The sequence below is a fragment of the Podarcis gaigeae genome (genome assembly GCF_964106915.1).
Source record: "Podarcis gaigeae genome assembly, chromosome: 3".
Lineage (NCBI taxonomy): Eukaryota > Metazoa > Chordata > Lepidosauria > Squamata > Lacertidae > Podarcis > Podarcis gaigeae.
In genome coordinates, this window is record NC_139680.1 from 111,427,017 (window position 1) to 111,451,696 (window position 24,680).

The 24,680-nt window shown below is 47.6% G+C and overlaps 1 protein-coding gene across 6 annotated transcripts in view; it reads left to right on the plus strand.

The window, feature by feature from the left end:
- The first annotated feature begins 745 nt into the window (after window positions 1–745).
- CCDC85A (coiled-coil domain containing 85A) overlaps window positions 746–24,680 on the plus strand; it is a 159,420-nt gene continuing 135,485 nt past the window's right edge. For 3 of the 6 annotated variants that reach the window (XM_083733576.1, XM_083733578.1, XM_083733577.1), the window contains exons 1-2: window positions 747–2,477; window positions 11,891–12,824. In XM_083733576.1, the coding sequence (XP_083589702.1) occupies window positions 2,205–2,477; window positions 11,891–12,824 (1,207 nt within the window). In that variant the 5' untranslated portion in view covers window positions 747–2,204. Of the gene's footprint in view, window positions 2,478–11,890; window positions 12,825–24,680 lie in introns of all 6 variants that reach the window. The other 3 variants (XM_083733573.1, XM_083733574.1, XM_083733575.1) reach the window with 3 other exon arrangements.

Consider the following 24,680-nt stretch of genomic DNA (forward strand, 5'->3'; position numbering starts at 1 on the left):
AACTTTTCACAGTCAGAATTTGGAAAAAAAAAGTGTGGCTTATATTCGGGCCAATACTGTAGGTTAGGGACGCTGGTGGAGCTGTAGGTTAAACCACAGAGCCTAGGACTTGCTGATCAGAAGGTCGGTGGTTCGAATCCCCATGATGGGGTAAGCTCCCGTTGCTCATTCCCTGCTCCTGCCAACATAGCAGTTCGAAAGCACATCAAAGTGCAAGTAGATAAATAGGTACCGTTCCAGCGGGAAGGTAAACGGCGTTTCCGTGCACTGCTCTGGAAGCGGCTTAGTCATGCCGGCCACATGACCCAGAAGCTGTACGCCGGCTCCCTCAGCCAATAAAGCGAGATGAGCGCCGCAACCCCAGAGTCCTCCGCAACCCCAGAGTCCTCCGCGACCGGACCTAATGGTCAGGGGTCCCTTTACCTTTATGGTAGGTTCTGCCAAACCACTCCCCATTCCTGCCTATGCCCATGGAGAGACAATATCTGAAATACAGCTGTAACAATACAGGAGGTAGCATTTTACATTGAAATAGGGGACAATCCTGTATTATGAAGGATAGGTGTCAAGTCCTAAATTTTGTAATTCGATGATTCAATGCTAGACGCGGCGCCTGTGGGCCAAGCCCGCGAGGTGGCGCCTGCGAGCCGCGCCTCCCTCTCTCTCGCCCCCCCAGCTCCCCCCCCCCAGCATCGCACGTGGTCCACCACCTCCCAGCTGAAAAGCCTCGCGCCGCCTCACTTTCGCTCTCACTCTCACTCTCGCCCGGCCAACGTGGACCGCGCCGCGGGCGCAGCGCCTGCCCGGGGCGCCGGACCAGACCCTCCCGTGCCCAATGCGCGCTCTGGGCATCCCGTGGCTCCGAGAGCGCCGCTCGGAGCGTCCGCAGGGAGCCAGTTGCGCGGGCTGAATCGGGGCGAGGCCCGGCTGCCCGGGACGGAGGAGGAGGAAGAAGAGGAGGAGGATGGCTGCCAGGGACGAGCCTAGTTGAGAAGCGGGCAGCGCCCTTTCCTGAGCTGCAACAGAGGAAGGAGAGGGCGGATCGGTGCCCCCGCGCACGGATTCTCCCGGAACAACGTGGGGAGGGTCCGGTTCTCTCTCGGATCTGTGCCTCTTTCCCGCTTCTCCAGACCCCGGTCTCCAAAGCTGCGTTGCCCAGACTGGAGAGTGGCGCGCAAACCTGCCCTTGGTTCGCATCCTCACGTACAAAAGACCCGCGTGTCGCCCTCCCGAGCTCGCTGCGTCCGGAGAGGGCGCGTGGGCGTGTTGCAGGATCTAACAGAAAGGCGACCTTGCAGCTGGAAAGCAAGGGAAAGTCCTCGAGTCCTGTCCGGGGGGGATCTGGCAAAGAGACTCGGATCGTGCCACTCCCGGATCCCTGCTTCCGAAGGAGGTCTCGCGCCGGAGCCGATGCGGAGCAAGCCCTGACTTTCGCGGAGCAGAAGGAAGCGAGGAGACACCCTCTCTGCGCCTCCTTTGGGCAAACAGGCTGGGAGGCGCTGGGTGAGCGACCCTTCTCTACCCGGCAGCGCTAAGGATCCTTTGGGGCGGCTCCACTTTGTTTGCAAAGAGCCGGACTTGGGAGGGGCGCGTGGACTCGCCCCACTCGTGATCGCGCCGCGTGGCTCGCAAGTTCGTAGGCGCGGGGGGCACTGTGAAACTCCTTAGCGCGCACGGGTATATATATGTGTGTGTGTGTGTATTTTTCCTGTTGAATTGGGAAGATCCACTAAACTCTGAGGCTGAAGCTGTGCGGGAACACCCCAGCTCCTTGTTACACCCCCCCCCCCCCAGGCACACACACAACAAAGATTTTGCTGTTTTACGGCTCCCTCCGCCCGGGGACTGTTCTAAGCGCAGACTCAACAACCGGATCGGAGGATTGAAGATTCCTTATCTTCTCTCTGTCTCCCCACACCTCTAAAATAATTTGCAAGGATGTCTTTTTACCACCGAGGGAGCGCCCCCTTCCTTCTGAGCGAGCCACAATAGCTTGGGGGAAAGCACCCCCCCTTCACTTTGCTCTTTACTGCATTCCGAAGTCACTCCGATTTCTCGGAGAGGAACAGTCCCGACTGACTTAAAGGCGTTGTTTTCGAGATCTGAGGCTTGAGGGTCTTGGTGGAATACGGAGTGCAACGACATTCCCCCCCCCCTCCCCATCCTAGGCAGGCGATCCCGGAGCCACTTGGGCCGCCGGCACCATGTCTAAGGTGGCGACTCCGTCCGGATCCGCACCTGGAGCCGGGGCGTCGGCGTCGTCGGCGCCCGGCTCGGAAAGTTGCGCGGCGGGTGTGGCCGAAGACCTCTCCAAGGTGTCGGACGAGGAGCTGCTCAAATGGACCAAGGAGGAGCTGATCCGGAGCCTGCGCAAGGCGGAGTCGGAGAAGATGAGTGCCATGCTGGACCACAGCAATCTCATCCGCGAGGTTAACCGGCGCCTGCAGCTTCACCTGGGCGAGATCCGGGGACTTAAGGTACACACCTGGGAGAGAGGGGATGGAGAGGGGAGGCCAGGGAGGGAGTAGTCTAATTTCTGTCGGGTGTCAGAGAGGCAAGATGTTTCTGGATTCCCAGCTCTAGGAATCACAGCTGGGGAGAGAGATCTGTTTGGCCACTGGGAGAATATCCTGAATGCAGTTCCCTCCAAGAATTTTTAAAAATGTAGGAGCTAGCCGACCTGACTGGAAGAGTCTGTGACCAGAAGGAGGAGGATTATCAGAAAGAATGGACGAAATTTAAAGAATACTTAGTTAAATATGTTAAGTTAAATTAACTGGAAAAGCTTGCAAATACCAGATAGGCCTAGGATTTAAATATGTAATGGGATGAATTAATATGTTTAATGCTGAATTGGAAAGAAAGAAAGATGTTAAGTGATTAAGTTAGTTTTATAAGAATATTGGTTTTGGAAAACCGTTAAAATGATATACACTGAAATTCAACCAGGGGGATACGAGGAAGTCACTTAACAATATTACTAAGTTTGGTTCCAATACGGTTGAGATTTATGTTTGTTTGTTTATTTATTGATTTTTTGGAAAATCAATATTTTTTTTGCAAAAAAAGAGAATTTTAAAAAATGTCTTTAGGTGGAGAATCCAAATGGCATCCATCTCTCTCACTTGCTTCCCAATGGGAAGTTCTTCTCTTGAATTACTGAACAGCTGCTGGGAGACTTTCCACCCGGGAGATTCATCTGTCTCCCATTCTGTCGTCTCCAAAATCTGCCAGCTGAGATTGGTTTGCCTCATGCTAGTGTTGCCTCTGCCTCTTTGCCGTGAAAACAATGTTTCCTTGGTCTTAGATGCCAGCCCTCTCCAAAATGAAACAAACAGTTATTGCTTTGATTGCTAGGACTCACAGAATCGTAGCGTTGGAAGGGACCCCGAGGGTCATCTAGTCCAACCCCGTACAATTCAGGAATCCTACCCTGGGTGGGCTTGAACCACCAACCTTCTGGTTAAGAGCCAGGCACTCTGACCCACTGCGCCGCAGAGGTGCCTCAGTCCCAGAGCATGTGGAGTAAGGTTAATGTGTAACCTTTGAGAATGTGCAGAGTGCAGTCAGCACTGAGTGATGGGTTAGGAACAGCTTAAGGTCACCCAAGTGAGGTTCATGGCTGAAGTAGGGATTTGAACGCTGGTCACCCAGGTCCTAGTCCATGACTCTAACCACTATGCCACACTGCCTCCCAATGCATGTTGGAGAATGTCCCTTGGAGAATGTTCAGAGGTCAGGAGGTGATGGTCTAGTGCATTGGGGGCAGTGACCGCCTACATATGTCTCCCCTCCCTAATTCCTTGAATGCAAATAGACCTAATGGACGCCTCAGTTCTTCTTCCCCTACCCCTGAAGGCACCATTTCTTCCAGCCATTGTAGAAGATGAATCTTCCTGGCCATCTTCTGGCCTTCAAAAACTGATTTTGGCATATCCCCTGTAAATGTGTTGCATATAGATTATGATTTGGCGGCATTATGAGTACTTGGACACTGTCTCCATTTAACAGATCCTTGCTCCCCGCCTGGAAAGTTTATCAGATGTCAAGCTGATTACTGGTTAAACTGGAAAGAGACTCTGTGAGTAGAGTCGGGTGGGGGTGCCCTGAGTCTTTTGATATTCTTGCTTCATGGTTTGGACCCACAGCCTTGAGCCCCTGGGAGAATAAGGAGAGCTCTGCTGGCTCAGACTGGAGGTTATAGATCAGGCTTCCTCAACCTCGGCCCTCCAGATGTTTTGAGACAATTATTATTATTATTATTATTATTATTATTATTGTTGTTGTTGTTGTTGTTGTTGTTGTTCTTATTTATACCCCGCCCATCTGGCTGGGTTTCCCCAGCCACTCTGGGCGGCTTCCAACACAATATTAAAATACAGTGATGCTTCAAACATTAAAAGCTTCCCTAAACAGGGAACAGACTACAATTCCCATCATCCTTGACCACTGGTCCTGCTAGCTAGGAATCATGGTAGTTGTAGGCCAAAAACACCCGGAGTGCTGAGGTTGAGGAAGCCTGTTATAGATAATAGAATCTTAGAGTTGGAAGAATCCTGCGGGTCATCTATTCCAACCTCCTGCAATGCAGCTGTCCCGTATCGAGATTGAACCTGCAACCTTGGCGTTATCAGCAGCATGCTCTAAATGAGCTATCCAGGTCCATTTTCTCCTGCATCCTGTTTCCTGAAACAGCCAACCAAATGTCTCTGGGCAACCAGAAGGCAGGGCATGAAGGCAGTAGCCCTGTTCTGGCATTGCTCCCCAACAAACCAATGTTTGGTGGTATACTGTCTGGAGGCTCTGTTGAGCTGTCCTATGCACCAGGGACAAACTCATTTTCAGAGTGCTTATCCCTTCCTAGCCAAATCAGCATTATCCATGCACAAGAGGGAGGGGCGCAGGCCTGGGGTGACCCCAGGGTTTGCAGAATTGCCCCCCTAAAACAAAAACAACTTAGGGGGGGGAAATCTGTTTTAGAAACCACCTCATTGGACTGAATATGCTGAGGATCTGCTGCAGGAGATAGGAAGTGGAATGGAGTATCTTGCAAAAAGGCATGGCTGGCTGCTTGGAGCTCTGAACGGGAGTATTTCACACTGCACCATTTTGTTGCAGGTCCCACTTATCATGACTAACTGTTACTTTATTGCCAGAGCGAGGGCTTTACTATTAGGAACTTTTTTTTTCCATCTAGGGAGAAAATCCACTTTGGAATCCATTATCGGAATCCTTAATGCACAGTGGATTTTTTGCAGGAGATGATGTCTGAGTAGGAGCCTGAACATTGTGTCTGCTTAAGGAGCTTCTGCCTGCAAGAATTTCTCCATCGTACAATTTGCATTGCCACATGATCTTCTTTTTTTCATAATTAAAACATGTGTCCTCTTTGCCTATTCCACCCTGGAGGAAAGATGCTCTGTCGGAATGGGGTGTTCATTGGCTGGCACAGGGGAGGTGGGAATATGAGGGGCACTTGGAAAGACTGATAATGGATGGCTGAAAAATATTAGCGCCAAACCAGGGAAATCTGTGGCAGTTGGGAATATGCCCCTCCTGAGATGCTGCTCTGGCTTTGCTTATTACTTACCACCCTGCCCTTCCTCTAAGAAACTTCTCTGTCTGCCCCTTGCGTCAGTCTCTGACATTTCCGGTCCAAAAAATGTCTGGATGGAAAAAAACCCTCCTAGCCTGGCATTCTGAAGAGCCAACAGCCTGAGTCTATATAGAGCATCTTCCCACTTTTATGTGGTCCAGCTTAGATCCATGGGACTAGACCTGCTTAGCCCCAGCAGCTGAAATGAGGCAGTGCAGTGTAGTGGTTCGATTCAGGTGTCAGACAGAGCTGGGAACCCCAAATCTGAATCCCGCTTCAGCTGTGAAGCTCATGGGGTTAACTTGGGCCAGTCATTTTCTGGGCTGTTGTGAGGCTGAAAGAGGGGATTTTGTGTGTGTGTTTGGAGAACTATATGATGTCTTGATCTTTTGGGGGAAAGGGATGAATTGAATTTTATTATTACGGTCACAGACCAGTTCCGGCTCGCTTACAATGCCAGGAAAATCATAAAACACAACAGGAATACATTGAATTGCGATTGGGTATAACAGAGACAATTCAGATATAGCGGCAGTTAAAATATATATTAAATCTTGATCACTAAAATATAACCTAAAATTGTCATTTAAAACCTTAATCATTTTGGTAGTACCGCTTGTTCCCTAAGTTTTATGGCAGTCACACAATCAGCCCTGAGTGCTCACTGGAAGGACAGATCCTGAAGCTGAGGCTACAATACTTTGGCCACCTCGTGAGAAGAGAAGACTCCCTGGAAAAGACCCTGATGCTGGGAAAGATGGAGGGCACAAGGAGAAGGGGACGACAGAGGACGAGATGGTTGGACAGTGTTCTCGGAGCTACCAGCATGGGTTTGACCAAACTGCGGGAGGCGGTGGAAGACAGGAGTGCCTGGCGTGCTCTGGTCCATGGGGTCACGAAGCGTCGGACACGACTAAACGACTAAAGAACAACAAATGGATTATTATGTGTGCTGTACCCTAATGCAGTTCCCACTTGTCAAGAAAGGCAGAGGAGAAGAAACTGTGGAAAGGAAGGTGGAAAAAAATATATCTTCACCCTCCTCCCTCCCCAGAAAAGCTCTTTCCGGGTGGCTATATTTAGTGACATCCCCGGCTGACTATTGATCCAGCCGGCGGAGGAGGGATATAAAACTTTGAAATGATGCACTCAATTGACCTGGCGACAAGCAGGGCAGCTAGAAAGAGGAAGGGCGAACAAGGAACGGCTGCCGAACTTCACACGTGGGTCATTTCTGGAGACCAAGGAAGCAGCCTGATACCAAGTCAGGCTAATGGCCCATCTGAGCTCAGGAGTGCCTACACTGGTTGGCAGCAGCTCTCCAGAGTTTCAGGACTAGGGGGACCTTCCTAGTCCTTTCTGGAGATACCCTAATATTGAACCTCTGATACTCTGCATGCAAGATGCTCCTCTGTAGGCTATTTTTTTTCACCTGTAAAGGGGGAAATTTGGAAAATCTCTTGGAGTGAAAAAAGCAGCTTGCAGAGGGCAATTTTGAATGGGAAAGTTTCCGAAGGGTTAAGTAGTCCATCTTCTGGATGACAGTAGGGGAGGTAAATGTTACATTCCCCCCTCCACAACGGTATTCCTTCTTTTCATAAGGGTAGCGCCTGGGATGGAGGGCATCTCTGTAGCTTTTAATTCATTACAGCTGCCGTCTTCTGGCGTAGGGTTGCTTCCAGGGGACATTCAAAACATAGCGCGAAGGACTTCACTGGACCCGACCTTTCCAAAGGCCAGTGCAGGAGTTTCCTTGGTGTCCACAAATTGCAATCTTCTTTGGAGTTTGTTTAGGGATGTGGGTGGCGCTGTGGGTTAAACCACAGAGCCTAGGACTTGCTGATCAGAAGGTCAGCGGTTCGAATCCCCGCGACGGGGTGAGCTCCCGTTGCTCGGTCCCTGCTCCTGCCAACCTAGAAGTTCGAAAGCACGTCAAAGTGCAAGTAGATAAATAGGTACCACTCTGGCGGGAAGGTAGACGGCATTTCCGTGCGCTGCTCTGGTTTGCCAGAAGCGGCTTAGTCATGCTGGCCACATGACCTGGAAGCTGTACGCCAGCTCCCTCGGCCAGTAAAGCGAGATGAGCGCCGCAACCCCAGAGTCATTCATGACTGGACCTAATGGTCAGGAGTCCCTTTACCTTTACCTGATGTGCTCCTGATTTTTATTTTTTTAAAATAATATTTTATTAAGTTTTATGAATAACCACAAGCAGAAAAAAGAAAAAACACATACACAAAAATATAGAGTTACAAAGTACAAAAAATACAAACATTTAACTTATAAAAAAGAAAGAAAAAACAAAAACAAAAAACAAAACACACTAAAAAAAACAAAAATCCCTCTTTTTAAATTCTCATCTTTGATTCACTTATTTTCCTGACTTCCTCACATCTCCCTTTTTTGTATCCCTTTTGAAAATTAATTTAGCAAATTCATATCCAATTAATTTATCTATTATCAATCCAATCTTATTTTTAACCTTGTTGCTAGAACCCCTTTGGTTCATTTCAATGTCATCAACATTCAAAAATTTTACAATGTTTCTGTAAATAAATTTTAAATTTCCTCCAATCTTCTTCCACCAACTCTTCTCCCTGGTCTCGGATTCTTTTATTAGCTTTCCTCCTGTTGATGTCATTTTAAAACACCTTCACACTAAAGGCTAAGGCAGGGGGCGGCAGTTATTTTTAGCCGCGGGCTGGTCCACTGTCCCTCAGACCTTGGTGGCAGGAGAAGCAGCACCGGGGGGCGGGAAGCTGGGAGAAGAGGCAAGGGGGGCAAGCAATCCTCACCCCCAGCCCCAGCCCCAGTGCTTAACTTCCCTGAGGCTGCCACCACCACCACTGCTGCTGTTTCTTGTGGGTAGGCAGAGCGAGCTCGTCCGCTTCGCTCTCTGGCCCACAGGAGCACCAGGGCGGCGGTTGGGAAAGATGAGCAGCGCAAAAGTGCTGGCTCTGGAGAGGGGCTGCTTAAAATGGTGCTCAGCCAGCTCAGCCCAGTCCCCTTCCTCCTCTAGGCAGGGCGAGGAGAAGATAAGAGGAGGGAGGGAGGAGGCGCCGCCGTTGTGTGTGTGACGGAGGGGGGGGGAATGGAATGGCGCCGGGGGGAAAATGGCGCAGCCCGAGCGAACAGAATCTTCACGCCGATCCACAGACAGTCCGCTGGCTGGATCCTGAAGGCAATTGGGCCTGATCTGACCCTCAGACCTTAGTTTGCTGACCCCTGGGCTAAGGCATATTTATTTATTATTATTTTTTATTAATTTTCAACGTATCATTTTCAACAATAATTAAACATACAGTGGTACCTCGGGTTAAGTACTTAATTTGTTCTGGAGATCCGTTCTTAACCTGAAACTGTTCTTAACCTGAAGCACCACTTTAGCTAATGGGGCCTCCTGCTGCTGCCGTTTCACCAGAGCACGATTTCTGTTCTCATCCTGAATGAAAGTTCTTAACCTGAGGTACTATTTCTGGGTTAACAGAGTCTGTAACCTGAAGCGTATGTAACCCGAAGCGTGTGTAACCTGAGGTACCACTGTGCTTTAACTTCTTATACAATTTTTTTTACTTCCATCAATCACATCTGAAAATTTTCCAATCTAATTACTTAATTTACATTTCTTATTTTCATTATTACATTTAAATCTCATATCTAATACCTCTCTTCTTTGCAATATTTCATATATTTCTCCTTACAAAACTTCTTGTAGCCCTACTAGCGTAATTTGTTGATTACAATTGCTCTTCAAATAGTTTGTATATTTCTTCCCATCTTCTGTAAATCTCTGGTCCTGCAGGTTTCGAATCCTTCGTCATTTTATCCAATTCTGCGTAGTCCATTAATTTTATCTGCCATTCTTCTTTCTTTGGTATTTCTTCTTGCTTCCATTTCTGAGCCAACAATACTCTTGCCGCTGTGGGCTAAGGCATATTTAACATCACAAACACCAAAGTTCAGTCCCCGTATTGGACAACTGCATATTCCTATATTGCAGGAGATTGGAGTAGATGAACCTCAGAGTACCTTTGAAGGAATGGGTTTCTGTGCAGTCAGTTTAAAACTGACTCGAACCCCGCCCCCCTCTGCGTTGCTCCCGGACGGGAGGGAAGGATGAGGGTTGGTTCCAAGAAAGAGTTTATTCTGCTCTCCGGATAGCAGAAGGCACTTGCGTGGTCAGTCCACAGCAAATCCAAAGAAATGAGAAATTTCATGCAGTATATATATCCTCCAGACACCTCTCCCCCTTCCCCAGAAATCCAACCACGTCAGCCTATGTACGCAGGTTGACATCACATATGTTCCTGCTCTGGTATTCTTAACCATAAAAGGATATTCCTTCATGTACTTCTAACCATAAAAGGATCTTCCTGTTCCTACTCTTATCTTGGAGCAAGAGGTCATCATCTCCAAGAACACACTCTGGCGCTGTTCCCAGACTGGGTCTGTGCGTTTTTGTGGTCAGGACGTAAGATAAGGCACAGACGTGTCTTCTCTGTTCTACTGGTACAGTCAAGGCTTTGCTTGCCGTCACAAACTGATAAAGGAGAGGGCTCTGAGCATTTGTTTATACAGCTGAGCCTTTTGACTCAAGAGCTCAAGTTTATGCATTTTAGAAAAGCTAAGAAGAAAAGGGGAGGGGGGGTTCGAGTCAGTTTTAAACTGACTGCACAGAAACCCATTCCTTCACCTTCTGTGATTCTGGTTTTGCCGCAAGTCTTGGCCGCAACGCTGTGCAGACAGAAACTGTATTCTAACCCACTTTCCTGGGAGTAAGCTTAATTAAATTCAATAGGGATTAGAGATGAGAGCTAATTTTGTGCTGAAAGTCATGCTCCCAGCTCCCTGTAGTCCACCGATTTCAATAGGTCTACTTTGAGTATAACTTGGTGGGATACTAAGAAGTTAAGCCAGGCTCTCCTGTACAGTAGTTTGCAAATTCTGCTTGGTTTTCCCCCTCCTCACTGGAGTCTTGAAAGGTTTTGATAGAAGAGGGGAAAAAGAGGGATTAGCCTCAATTCCTACCTCTGGCTCTCCTGATATTGTTCTTTCTCCTAGAGAAAAAAGGTAGGTAGCAGAAGATTTATTTAACACTGTAGCTGGAAGACAGGCTAAATCTGTTCCTCTACCCATTTTACAAGGAAGATAGAAAAGCTTCATAGATTTTTCTTCCTAAGGGTGGACTGTTGAGTTAAGCTCGCATTTTATCACCCACTGATTATTCTTCCTGGAATTCTTTCTACAAAAGGATAGTCACTGGTATTATTTATTTTTTTTATAAACCTTGACTGTACTGAGTTTACTGCAGAAATATATTTTGGGCCAACACAAAGGCCAGCGGTCTGCAGCTTAAAAGGAACCGTAAAGATGGACTATCCTGACTTTTTTGTTTGTTTCAAAGATGCAGTAGAACTACCTCTGGAGTGATTCTAGCACACTAGCGGCCCAGTTTGCACTTTCAAGTAGCAAAACATCATTTGCAACAATCCTCTAAACACTACGTGCTTTTAAAAGAGTTTTAAATTTAATTTTCAGTGATTGATTACAGTTTCTACAATTCAAGATGTACCACATTTTTCCGTGTATAAGACGTCCCCGTGCATAAGACGACCCCTATTTTTTAAACCCAAAATTAAGAAATTAAGTTGTTTTGCTTTTTGTGTGGTTTTATAAATAAAAATTTACTTGCTTGCTTACTTACAGATGTCAAGGAAATAAACAACTATTTGTCTTTTAGAAGACATCTGAAAGCAACCCTGTATTGGGAAATGTCTAATGATAAAACAAATGTCTCATGTTTTACCATTTTTTATGGTAAGCCGCCCAGAGTGGCTGGGGAAACCCAGTCAGATGGGTGGGTAGTAAATATTATTATAATATATATTATTATTATGATGATGAAGGTGCATCTGCATCAGCATGGCCTGATGCCTTCATTTGCCCCAGTTGCAACTAAAAATGTCTCTCCTGTATCAGTCAGTCTCTACAGCCACAGCAGGGCTGTAATTCTCCAACCGTTTGACTTCACCCCTGAAGGCACACTCTTTGACTGTCTCCTAAGACAGATGGATGCCAACAGCAGCAACAGTTCAGGGTATTGGACTAGATGATCCTTGGGGTCTCTTCCATCTCTGTGATTCTGTGTGGGAGGGAATGGCAGGTGGAAAAGCTTGTAATATTCCTCTGTGTTTAGCTTCAACCTGTTTCCCGTGAGACATGGATGTTGATCAGACAAGAGTCTTCCCCTTGCTAACCTATTGTTTTCTCTCTTTGCTCCTCTCTCTTTTGAAGGACATCAACCAGAAACTGCAGGAAGACAACCAGGAGCTGCGAGACCTTTGCTGCTTCTTGGACGATGACCGGCAGAAAGGCAAGAAGGTTTCCCGTGAGTGGCAGAGGCTCGGCCGGTACAGCGCGGGCGTCATGCACAAGGAGGTGTCCCTGTATCTTCAGAAGCTGAAGGAGCTGGAAGTTCGGCAGGAGGAGGTGGTGAAGGAGAACCTGGAGCTGAAGGAGCTCTGCGTCCTGCTGGACGAGGAGAAGGGCGGTGTTGCCGGTTGCCGAAACTCGATCGACAGCCAGGCCAGCCTCTGCCAGCTCAACGCCACGAGCGCCTTCATCAGGGACGTCGGAGACGGCAGCAGCACCTCCAGCACCGGCAGCACGGACAGCCCTGACCACCACAAGCACCACCCGAATTCGAGTCCCGAGCACCTCCAGAAGGCGAGGAGTGAGGGGAGCCCCGAGCATCAGAAACACCGCAGCGCCAGCCCCGAACACCTCCACAAACCCCGCGGCTCCGGCAGCCCCGATCACCAGAAACACCTGAAAGGACCCAGCCCAGAGCATCACAAGACTCTTGGGAAGGGGGCTGTGGAGCAGCAGAAGCACAGCTGCAGCAGTCCGGAAACGCTGCCGAAGCACTTGTTGAGTGGCAGCCCCGAACACTTTCAGAAACACAGGCCTGGCAGCAGTCCGGAACACCAGAAGCACAGCGCTGGAGGCGGCAGCCCCGAACTTCTCCACAAACACGCTCTGAGCGGGAGCTCTGAGCACCTCCCGAAAGCGAGGGGGACCAGCCCTGAACATCTCAAGCAGCACTATGGCGGAAGCCCGGACCACCTCAAGCACTTGGGGGGCAGCAGCAGCAGAGAAGGCACCTTAAGGAGGCCAGTGACGGATGACCTCTCTCCCCATCACCGAGGCCTCTACAATGGGATGAACGGTGAGTCTGTGTTATTTTATCTTATTGCAATGATGATGTCGAAGGGGTCATCTTTCCTCCTTGCGTGTGTGCAAATTACGGAAGCGTTGAGGTGGAGGAAGGCGCCCATTTCTGTACGTACGTGATGGGAGGCTTATTGCGCAGCGCAAAGCAGGAACCGCGCAGCCAAGGCTGCAGTCGCCCCCGGTGATGATTCAGTGGCTAAGTATGGGCGAAGTTGATGGATGCCTTGCCGTAACAGGCTGCACAACAGTTGTATCTCCTGGGCTTTTGCGCAAAAGCATCTCGCCTGTACAAAGAGGCATTGAAATATGGGATTCCTCTAGGCTGGAGCTAATGTACTGTGAGCACGGCCTGAGTGCACGTAGGCTCGATACAGAACGGAGAGAATAGGCTGGATGGGGAGAAACCTTCTTTTCATAAGGGTAGCGCCTGGGGATAGAGGGCATCTGTGTAGCTTTTAATTCATTACAGCTGCTGTCTTCTGGCATAGGGTTGCTTCCAGGGGACATTCAAAACATAGCGTCACTGAACCCGGCCTTTCCAAAGGCCAGTGCAGGAGTTTCATTGGTGTCCACAAATTGCAATCTTCTTTGGAGTTTGCTTAGTGATGTGGGTGGTGCTGTGGGTTAAACCACAGAGCCTAGGACTTGCTGATCAGAAGGTCGGCTGTTCAAATCCCTGCGACGGGGTGAGCTCCCGTTGCTCTGTCCCAGCTCCTGCCAACCTAGCAGTTCGAAAGCACGCCAGAGTGCAAGTAGATAAATAGGAACTGCTCTGGCGGGAAGGAAACGGTGTTTCCGTGCGCTGCTCTGGTTCACCAGAACTGGCTTAGTCATGCTGGCCACATGACCCGGAAGCTGTATGCTGGCTCCCTTGGCCAATAAAGTGAGATGAGCACCGCAACCCCAGAGTCGGCCACGACTGGACCTAATGGTCAGCAGTCTCTTTACCTCTTTACTTGGAGTTTGCTTGGCCTTTTCCACTGATGAGCGAATCATCCCTCATTGGCTTTCCTCGTGCTGCCATATCTTACCCAGTGAAAGAAGAATTTTAGAGCAGGAGGTAGACAATGCATTGCCGTCCAGGTGTTGTTGGACTCCCAACTCCCAACCCCCACCAGTCAGCATGGTCAGTAGTCAGGAATAGGCATGGATGGGTCTGTTAATTTTGATTCTCCATCTATTTCTCTCTCCTTTTCTGATCTTCAATTCAGTTCTCCACATTTTTGAAGCAATTTGTGTGTTGCTTTTAAAGTCTGAATGAAAATCCACCAGCGTCTAAGTGTGAACTTCTCCTAATACAGACATTGATGTATGCAATTTTGACCAATGTATGTAATTTTTTTTTTTGCAAACAAGAACAATGCTTTTTTGTATGTTAATTTCACTAATATAGTCAATTTGATCCACACACACCCCTCTAATATTTGCACTTTTGTAAACTTTTTGTAAACAGCGATGCAGGTGGCACTGTGGTCTAAACCACAGAGCCTAGGGCTTACCGATCAGAAGGTCGGCAGTTTGAATCCCCGCGATGGGGTGAGCTTCCGTTGTTCAGTCCCAGCTCCTGCCCACCTAGCAGTTTGAAAACATGTCGAAGTGCAAGTAGATAAATAGGTACCGCTCCTGCGGGAAGGTAAACGGCGTTTCTGTACCCTGCTCTGGTTCACCAGAAGCGGCTTAGTCATTCTGGCCACATGATCTGGAAGCTGTGTGCAGACAAACGCCGGCTCCATCGGCCTATAGAGCGAGATGAGCACGCAACCCCAGAGTCGTCCGCGACTGGACCTAATGGTCAGGGGTACGTTTACCTGTAGCTTCAAACATTGGTTGGAGAATTGCATTACGAACTTCAGAGAAGTGTGAATTTCAAAGGATAGCTGTGTTTCAGCTCTAAGTGTTTTAGAAAGGGCAAATTAAGTAGGTTTGCCTGTAACGGTGAACTGAATCGAATTTCTCCCCCACCCCTGGTCAGAAATGATGAGAGCTGTCATCTAGCACCACCTAGAGGGCACCACGTTGGGTATCAATGCCATTAGAAGCATGGAATTCTCAAATTGAGCCACAATTCTGAATCTCAAAACAGCCCATGCATCGTAGCTTTGCCTTCCTAAAGGGAACACTTGAACAGTCTTGCAGTCTTGCAGTTTTTGTCCTCCGCTTTAGGTTACCTGCTTGGCGAATGTTTACTTGCTTCATCTTAATTGCTTTTTCCTGGGATTCTCTGCAAAGAAACAAAAGCGGATTCCTTTGACATTTAGCTCTTCCGATGCAGTTTGTGACAGTAGGCTGACATTTTAACAGATGTTTCTGGGATGCGCGTCTATTCTCAGTTGACGGAGAAGCGGATCAGGCTCCCAGCTGCTGTGCAGTGCAGGGATTTTAAGTCCAAATCATTTCCTAGGGGTACAGTTGGCGTTCACGTCTTACTGATTATCAGGATGGTGATCCAGTGACTTGTAGGCTCTGGGGTACATCTGAGAAAGGATCTTGATGTTGTCGTGATGGTTCCACCAGGGTAAAAAAAAGGAGATTGGTGATTGCAGCCTAGGAATCTGTCTTCGTAGATTTGGGATCTTGCTGGGAATCTACAAATCTTAACATTTTGGAGGCTGGGAGTGTGGAATGCCATGCATAGTTAACCTCTGGAATTCGCTGCTGCAGGATTCAGTGGTGGCCACCTTACTTGGATGGAAAAGAGGACTAGACAAATTCATGGAGGTCATGCTTCTTTTCTACAGTTGTAGGCTGTGATGCTTCTGAATTCCAGAATTGGTGCGGCGGCAGCAGGAAGCCCCATTAGCTAAAGTAGTGCTTCAGGTTAAGAACAGTTTCAGGTTAAGAACGGACCTCCGGAATGAATTAAGTACTTAACCCGAGGTACCACTGTATAAATGTGGATCTATCCCATATGGGGATAATCCCAGTGTCCTCTGTTGGTTGAAAGCCAACAGGGTATTTCTAGCTAAAAAGCTGCTCCAACGACGGAGGAAGTCAAAGAGAGAGTGTGCTGTGTGCCTTGTCCTTTTGGTTACCTGAACAGGTAAGGTCATGCCCACCTCTAGTCACATGCAAAGGAAGGATATTCCAGCCAGGAGGAAACAGGAAGTTTTCGACTGGCTGGACCAAACATTCCCCTGCATGTCCACTCTAGGAAAACAAGGAATGTTGTACTTGAATGCTCCTTATGTATTGCATCCCACACTTTGTCTGTTCCTCCTCCCTAGCTGTAACACATAGTAATGAACATGCCTGGCATGGCCTTATTCTCATTGGTGTTAACTTCCCCCTCCCTCCCTCTGCATTTACCCCGGAAAAGAGGAGAGACGATAGGCACCTTCAAATATCTAAAGCAGGGGTCAGCAAGGTTTACCTTGCCTGGGCTGGTTCGCGCCCACACACCGTGTTGTTCCGGTTTAGTGCAGCGTGTGGGAACTCGCCGAGCGGGCGGCTTGGTTCGGGGGTGGCTCATGGGCTGGTTAAATGACCCCCATGGGCTGTTTGTGGCCCATGGGCCTTAGGTTGCCTACCCCTGATCTAAAGGGGAAGAGGGAACAAGCTTGTTTTCTCCTGCTCTGGAGGGTAGGACCAATTGCTTCAAGTTACACAAAAGGAGATTCCGACCCAACATACGGGATAATTTTCTAACAGTAGGAGCTGTTTGACAGTGGAATAGTCTCCCTCGGGCAGTTGTGGGCTCTCCTTTCTTAGAGGTTTTTAAGCAGAGGTTGGGCGGCCATCTGCCCTGGATGCTTTAAATTGGTACCTCGGGTTCTATATCATAGAATCATAGAATCATAGAGTTGGAAGAGACCACAAGGGCCATCGAGTCCAACCCCCTGCCAAGCAGGAAACACCATCAGAGCACTCCTGACATATGGTTGTCAAGCCTCTGCTTAAAGACCTCCAAAGAAGGAGACTCCACCACACTCCTTGGCAGCAAATATGCTTCAGGTTACATACACTTCAGGTTACAGACTCCACTAACCCAGAACTAGTACCTCAGGTTAAGAACTTTGCTTCAGGATGAGAACAGAAATCGTGCTCCGGCAGCATGGCAGCAGCAGGAGGCCCCATTAGCTAAAGTGGTACCTCAGGTTAAGAACAGTTTCAGGTTAAGAAAGGACCTCCAGAACGAACTAAGTACTTAATCCGAGGTACCACTGTATTTGAGATTCCTGCATTGAAGGGGGTTGGAATAGATGACGCTTGGTTCCCGTCCAGCTCTACGACTCTATGGTTTCAGTCTTTCACCGGCTGCTTTGTGGGATGGAGAAAGACATGATGTGCTCATGCCATATCACTTGCTTCCATTATTGGTGTAGGGCCAGTGTGGTGTAGTGGTTTAGAGCAGTGGACTCGTAATCTGGTGAACTGGGTTCGCTTCCCCGCTCCTCCACATGCAGCTGCTGGGTGACCTTGGGCCAGTCACACTTCTCTGAAGTCTCTCAGCCTCACTCACTTCACAGAATGTTTGTTGTGGGGGAGGAAGGGAAAGGAGAATGTTAGCCGCTTTGAGACTCCTTAGGGATAAAGCAGGATATCAAATCCAAACTCCTCCTCTTCTACTTCTCTTCCCCAAAAACCATTATGTGGGTCATTCTACTCTGGGATGATTCACAAAAACCAGGTGGGATGCTTCAGTACAGCTTAACAGGTATGAATTAATAGACTGTGTGTGCTCCCTAGGCATTCTTCAATAGTTTTATTCCAAACGTCTAATTTTATAACTCCTTTGTTTGACTGAGAGCGTGGCTCCATTTCCTTCCCATTTCCCCTTTTCTTTTTTCTTTTTGCATTTATGGGGAATATCAAAGGCTGTCAGCTGCTACTTCTAGCTCCCCCTTGAGGTTCTTAATGAGCAAAAGCAAAAGTGCTGACTCTCTCTCTCTCTCTCTCTCTCTCTCTCTCTCTCTGGCACTGTAATGTTGGAGGTGTGATAGATCGGGAACGAGAGGAGACCTTCAGAGCTCCGGCATTCATTTAAAAAGGGTAGCAGGGAGAAGAAAGGGAAATAAATGTGTGTGTTAAATGAGAGAGTGCCTAACGATTGGGAAGACCGGTTGCTGAACTCTCCAAACTTGGGGGTGTTTTTTAAAATTATTTTTTTATTTGATTTTCCAAAATGGAAAAAAGAAAAGAAAGAAAAAGAAAGAGAATAAACTTCCATCAAAAGATCATACAAATTCCACATATCAAGATTAATCTGAATCTCCTGACGCTCCCGTCCCCCAATCCCATCCATGGGTCCACCTAATTCTATTTTCAACTGCATATCAATACTTCTCCAATTTTTCATCTTCCTAAGTTATCTGTACTTTCTATTACATTGCAAGTGTATTTACAATCCTGCTCATGTTTTCACCCGTTTGCAATTTAGCCATTCTGGCACAGTCCATCAACTTGATTTGCCATCCTTGGAGGTTTCTAAGCAGAGGTTTTATGTCCCACTGTCATGGATGCTTTAGTTGAGATTCCTGCATTGCAGGGGGGTGGATTAGATGACCCTTGGGGCCCGTTCAACTCTGCAGTTCTGTGATTCTACGCTACTTGATGGAAACCACAGGAAGGGAATGTGCTGTTGTACTCAGGTGATGCTAACCTGTTTCCCACAGGCATGTGGTCAGCCACTGTGAGAACAGGTTGCTGGGCCTGGTGAGTCATTGGTCTGATCCATAATAATAATAATAATAATAATAATAATAATAATAATAATAATATTATTTTTACCCCCGCCCATCTGGTTGGGTTTCCCCAGCCACTCTGGGCAGCTCCCAACAGAGTATTAAAAACATGATCAAACATTAAACATTAAAAACTACCTTAAACAGGGTTGCCTTTAGAGGTCTTCTAAAAGTCAGATAGTTGTTTATTTCCTTGACATCTGATGGGAGGGAGTTTCAGAGGGAGGGCGCCACTACCAAGAAGGCCCTCTGCCTGGTTCCCTGTAACCTCATTTCTCGCAATGAGGGAACTGCCAGAAGGCCCTTGGAGCTGGACCTCAGTGAACGATGGGGGTGGAGACGCTCCTTCAGGTATGCTGGGCCGAGGCCATTTAGGGCTTTAAAGGTCAACACCAACACTTTGAATTGTGCTTGGAAACGTACTGGGAGCCAATGAAGATCTTTCAAGACCGGTGTTATGTGGTCCTGTTGGCCACTCCCAGTCACTGGTCTAGCTGCCGCATTCTGGATTAATTGCAGTTTCCGAGTCACCTTCAAAGGTAGCCCCATGTAGAGCACATTGCAGTAGTCCAAGCAGGAGATAACCAGAGCATGCAACACTCTGGTGAGACAGAAGGTCTACTCTAGTGTTCAATCCAAACCTGAGCATGGATATCTGTGGTCACCAGACTCTTAGTCTGAGAGGGTGGTTCCCATGATTGGGACCCCATACGACCTCATCCTTTGCATATTTACTCAATACTAAGTCCTGCTGTTTCCAGTGGGGCTCACACTCTGGTAAACATGTTTCCCTAAAGCTATTGCTGCCTGAGCCACCTGGCATTTCCATGAGTTGAAAGGCCAGCACATGGCAGGAATGATGGGATGGCTACTTTAAGGTTTCTGGCTCACAAGCTGTCAGGACCAGGAGGCGAATATTTCTCTGGCAAGTTGCAAGAACTTGACGTCTGAGTAAGCGCTGTGGGATGAAAAAGCTGCTTGGCTGAAGAACTTGATTGAGAAGCACTGCTGAGGAGCGAGGAAGATCTGTCATAGGCACAATGCCCAATGGGGGAGCTTTTTAATGGTTAGATAATGTTTCTTAATGTAAGGAAAGCATAATAATAATAATAATAATAATAATAATAATAATAATTTATTATTTGTACCCCACCCATCTGGCTGGGTTTCACCAGCCACTCTGGGCGGCTTCCAACAAAGATTAAAAATACATTAAAATGTCACACATTTAAAAATTCACTGAACAGGGTTGCCTTCAGATGTCTTCTAAATGTCAGGTAGTTGTTTATCTCTTTGACATCTGATGGGAGGGCGTTCCACAGGGCGGGAGCCACTACTGAGAAGGCCCTCTGCCTGGTTCCCTATAGCTTTGCTTCCCACAGTGAGGGAACCACCAGAAGGCCCTTGGCACTGGACCTCAGTGTCCGGGCTGAATGATGGGGGTGGACACGCTCCTTCAGGTATACTGGGCCGAGGCCGTTTAGGGCTCTAAAGGTCAACGCCAAGACTTTGAATTGTGCTTGGAAATGGACTGGGAGCCAGTGTAGGTCTTTCAGGACCGGTGTGATATGGTCTCAGGGGCCACTCCCAGCCACCAGTCTAGTTGCCACATTCTGGATTAATTGCAGTTTCCGGGTCACCTTCAAAAGTAGCCCCATGTAGAGCGTGCTGCAGTAGTCCAAAAAGGAGATAACTAGAGCATGTACCACTCTGGTGAGACAGTCTGTGGGCAGGTAGGGTCTCAGCCTGTGTACCAGATGGAGCTGGTAAACAGCCGCCCTGGATACAGAATTGACCTGCGCCTCCATGGACAGCTGTGAGTCCAAAATGACTCCTAGGCTACGCACCTGGTCCTTCAGGGGCACAGTTACGCCATTCAGGACCAGGGAGTCCTCCACACCAGCCTGCCCCCTGTCCCCCAAGAACAGTAGTTCTGTCTTGATAAGACATAAGAACATAAGAGCCTTCTGGTCCAGAGTCCTGTTCTCACAGAGGAGCCCCAAGCTGAATACAAGCTGAATACAATTCACATCATTACAGCAGGCTGACAATTCAAGGCTTGATCTGTAGTTAAACGTCTTGTACTTGGATTTGTGATCTTGCCAGGGAACGTGGCCAACTGACTTAAATGGAGCAAAGCCCACTTAATAGACTGTAGCCTTCGCTTTTAAAATAGGAAGCTGTTTTCTGGTGGGGTGGTTTGCCAGACACGGAGCACTCTGAGAAGACGAAATAGAGTGTTTCCCCTTGCAGTTAGCGATCTGTCACCACGCAGCCTCGGAATTTCTACTGAAAAAGCAGGTTTTCCAAGAACACTTGAGATTGCCAAAGGCCGCACAGTGCTCTTGTGAGAAGCCACGTTTGCAGCACTTAAAAAGGCAAAGTATATGTTTTCGGGGGGGGGGGGGGGTTGGCCATCTGGAAAGATAGAAAAGAAAATAGAGAAAAGCTTGTTCTCATTGTCCTTGGGCCTCACTGGCATTTTCAACACTCGGTGTCCTGGTGATATAACAGTAACCTTGTTTTCAGTGGGACCTACTTCCATATACATGTGCTTAGAATTGCAGTAGCCTGATTGCCTTACGGCAGGGGTTACCAGCACGGTACGCTCCTTAGGATGTGGACTACGCTTCCTGTCATTACTAACCATTGGCCATGCTGGCTGGTCCTCATGGGAATTGGAGTCCTGCAAATTCTGGAAGGCACTGGCTTGGCTGTCCCAGCCATAATAAATAAATAAATAAATAAATAAATAAATAAATTTTTATTTATACCCCGCCCTCCCCGGCCAAGACTGGGCTCAGGGCAGGTAACACCAAATATAAATACAGTAAAAACATTAAAAACAAAACAAAACAAACAGTTGATTAAAATATAAGTTGGAATACAGTTTAAAATGCAGCCTCATTTTAGTGGTAGCCCATAGATCAAAGCCATAAGGGGAGAAAATGTCAAATATTCACCAGGGCCAACTATCCATGCTGGGCCAGCAAAAAGAACCGAAGGAAAATTTATATACAAATCTCATCTAAGGGCTTCCATAAAAAAAAGTGAGGGGGGGGGGGGGGAAAGGCCAGGCGGAACAGCTCCGTCTTGAAGGCCCTGCAGAAAGATGTCAAATTCCGCAGGGCCCTGGTCTCCTGCAGTAGGGCGTTCCACCAGGCAGGGGCCAGAGCTGAAAAGTCTCTGGCCCTGGTTGACAGCTTCATAGTCTAGTAAAGAGTGTTTGGCAGTGTTAGGAACTCAGGTATATAAGCCAGGTGCCAAATGGCTCCCTCAACCAAGTTGTCAAAACGGAACGTCTTTAGAATTCTATCCGCTGTATTTCATCTTCACAATTGGAGTGAATTTCTGGAACCAAAATGCTTTTTCTGTGCAGCCTGAGCAGGAGCAGTCACTATTAAGAAAAACAGTTTGGAAGAGGCCAATATGTATGTGGATTTTCCCTGGATCAAGTGTCTTTTTTTCTTTAAGTTCTCAAAGCTTTTTACATAGCTCACGGTTGTCATCTGAACAAGCTTGATGTTCAAAGTTCATGAATTGGCTCCCAGCACGTTTCCGAGCACAATTCAAAGTGTTGGTGCTGACCTTTAAAGCCCTAAACAGCCTCGGGTCCAGTATACCTAAAGGAGCAAAGGAGCGTCTCCACTCCCATCTTTCGGCACGGACACTGAGGTCCAGTGCCTAGGGCCTTCTGGCGGTTCCCTCACTGCGAGAAGTGAGGTTACAGAGAACCAGGCAGAGGGCCTTCTCGGTAGTGGCTCCCGCCCTGTGGAACGCCCTCCCATCAGATGTCAAAGAGATAAACAACTACCTGACATTTAGAAGACATCTGAAGGTAGCCCTGTTCAGTGAAGTTTTTAATGTGTGACATTTTAATGTATTTTTAATCTTTGTTGGAAGCAACTATTTTACTTTTTAAAAGACAACTGAAGGCACCCCTTTTTAGAGAAGTTTTTTAATGTTTGATGCTGTATTGTTTTTAATATTCACTTGGAAGCTGCCCAGAGTGGCTGAGGAAACCCAGCCAGATGGGTGGGGTATAAATAATAAATTATTACTATTATATTATATTATATAACTGAGAATCAATCACAGTCAGTCCATCTTTAAAAAAATAAGATTTTAGAGCCATCTTGCCCCAAAATGGCAACTAGACACAACGTTGGTTTAAGGAGCCATTTGGAGCTTAGCTTTTATATCTGAGTTTCTAACACTGACCTGGAGATGTTGGGGATTGTACCTCCAATCTTTTTTAGCCCTTGGCTTAGAAGAGACAGTCTACGTGGCTCCTCCTTATGCCTGCTCTGTACACCTGCAGTTTCTCCTGCTTTTCGTTTCTTTCTGAGCACCCTCTCCTGTGGCAGCTTTCCGGAGCAGCTGGACTTTATAGCTGGCTTGACAACCAGGAAATGTTGCCTGCACATTTCGGCCTTGCCTGCACCACCATCTGTTCCTTGGCATTCAAAGCTGCCGGTTAACCTTGTTGTATCTGGTTCAGGAATCACCAAATCAGTCCCGAGAACATTGCAAACGAATTGAGAGCTTGGCATCTGAAAGCCAAGGCAACCAAAGCCAAATTGGGCAAAGACCTTGAGCGCCATCCCCTGATATATGAAAGCGCTGGATTTCCCAGAGGCTCTTGGCCCAGAAGAGCTCACCACACATATTTTGTTTTTTAAAGCCAGTGGAATCAAAGTATTCTCAGCCATGCTTGCTTTTTCAGACACTTCAATATGATGGATTCACAAACCATAACTACTACTTCTTCTTCTTCTTCTTCTTCTTCTTCTTCTTCTTCTTCTTCTTCTTCTATCACTTGTAGCCGAGTAAGATTGTCTTCCAAAACAGGGTTTTAGCAGTGAGTCCGTGAGTGACTGTGGAGGCCAATTCTGGATCCATACGGTTTCAGGGACATAGGTTTCAGGGTGGGAGTTGATCACGGTGAGTGCTTGCCAAACATGCCTTCCTCTTAGCACGTTTCTCCCTTTCGTCCTGAGTTCGAGTGTCTTCAAAACCCATGGCACCTTTGGTAAAGGCTGTTCTCCAACTGGAGTGCTCGCAGGCCAGTGTTTCCCAGTTGTTAGTGTTTATACTACATTTTTTTAGATTTCCCTTGAGAGTCTTTAAACCTCTTTTGTTGACCACCAGCATTATGCTTTCGATTTTTAAGTTTGGAAGAGAGTAGCTGCTTTTGAAGACGATAATCAGGCATCCACACAACATCAGTCCAACGAACATTGGTATGCCAACATATAGAACTGGAAACAAGAATTTGTCACTTGATCCCCCCCCCCCCGTACATATTTTTCTTTGTAAGCAGTTTTGGATGGGTTTTGCCTGGAAAAGCAGATGGGGGATATCTCCACTGTCTTGCGGGTTATCTTTGGGGGAAGAAACAGCTAAGGAGTAAACCCTACACAAATTGGAATTGGGTGCACAAACTCGATGGGGTTGAGGTCTCTACAGTCATCCCAGTGTCTGCTGGGATGGGGCTCAGGACCCCCTGAAAAGCTTGAGGGGGCAGAGGAGTCCTGGTGGGATGTTGCCTCGGGCTGCATTACATCAAGAGACGCCAGTGCGAATGTTGCGTCAGGTAGAGGCAAGGCTGGTCTCTGCTCCCTTGGAATACAGTGGTACCTCGGGTTAAGTACTTAATTCGTTCTGGAGGTCCGTTCTTAACCCGAAACTGTTCTTAACCTGAAGCAGCACTTTAGCTAATGAGGCCTCCCGCTGCCGCCGCGCGGTTTCTGTTCTCATCCTGAAGCAAAGTTCTTAACCCGAGGTACTATTTCTGAGTTAGCAGAATCTGTAACCTGAAGCGTATGTAACCCGAGGTACCACTGTTTCAGACCTGCAATTCCTAATAAAGAAGCCTCTGGCTTTTTTTAAAAAAATAAAAGTTATTTTAAACATTTTTTTCAAATATATATATCTATATCTATGCAGGTTTTGGTGTCCTCGGGTGTCTTCCCGTGTAAAAGTTGGGGTGTCTAGGCGACGTTTCGACGAGGTCTCACTCGTCATCTTCAGGCTGGTGCTTTCGGCTTCTTGTTACTGGAACAGAGCGGGATCTCAATGTTTGAGTTCCTATAAATACTGTAGAGGGGGTGTGGTGTCTAGCCTCCAATGTTCTGGGCAGAGAGGAAGTTCCCAGGCTAGTGTGCCTT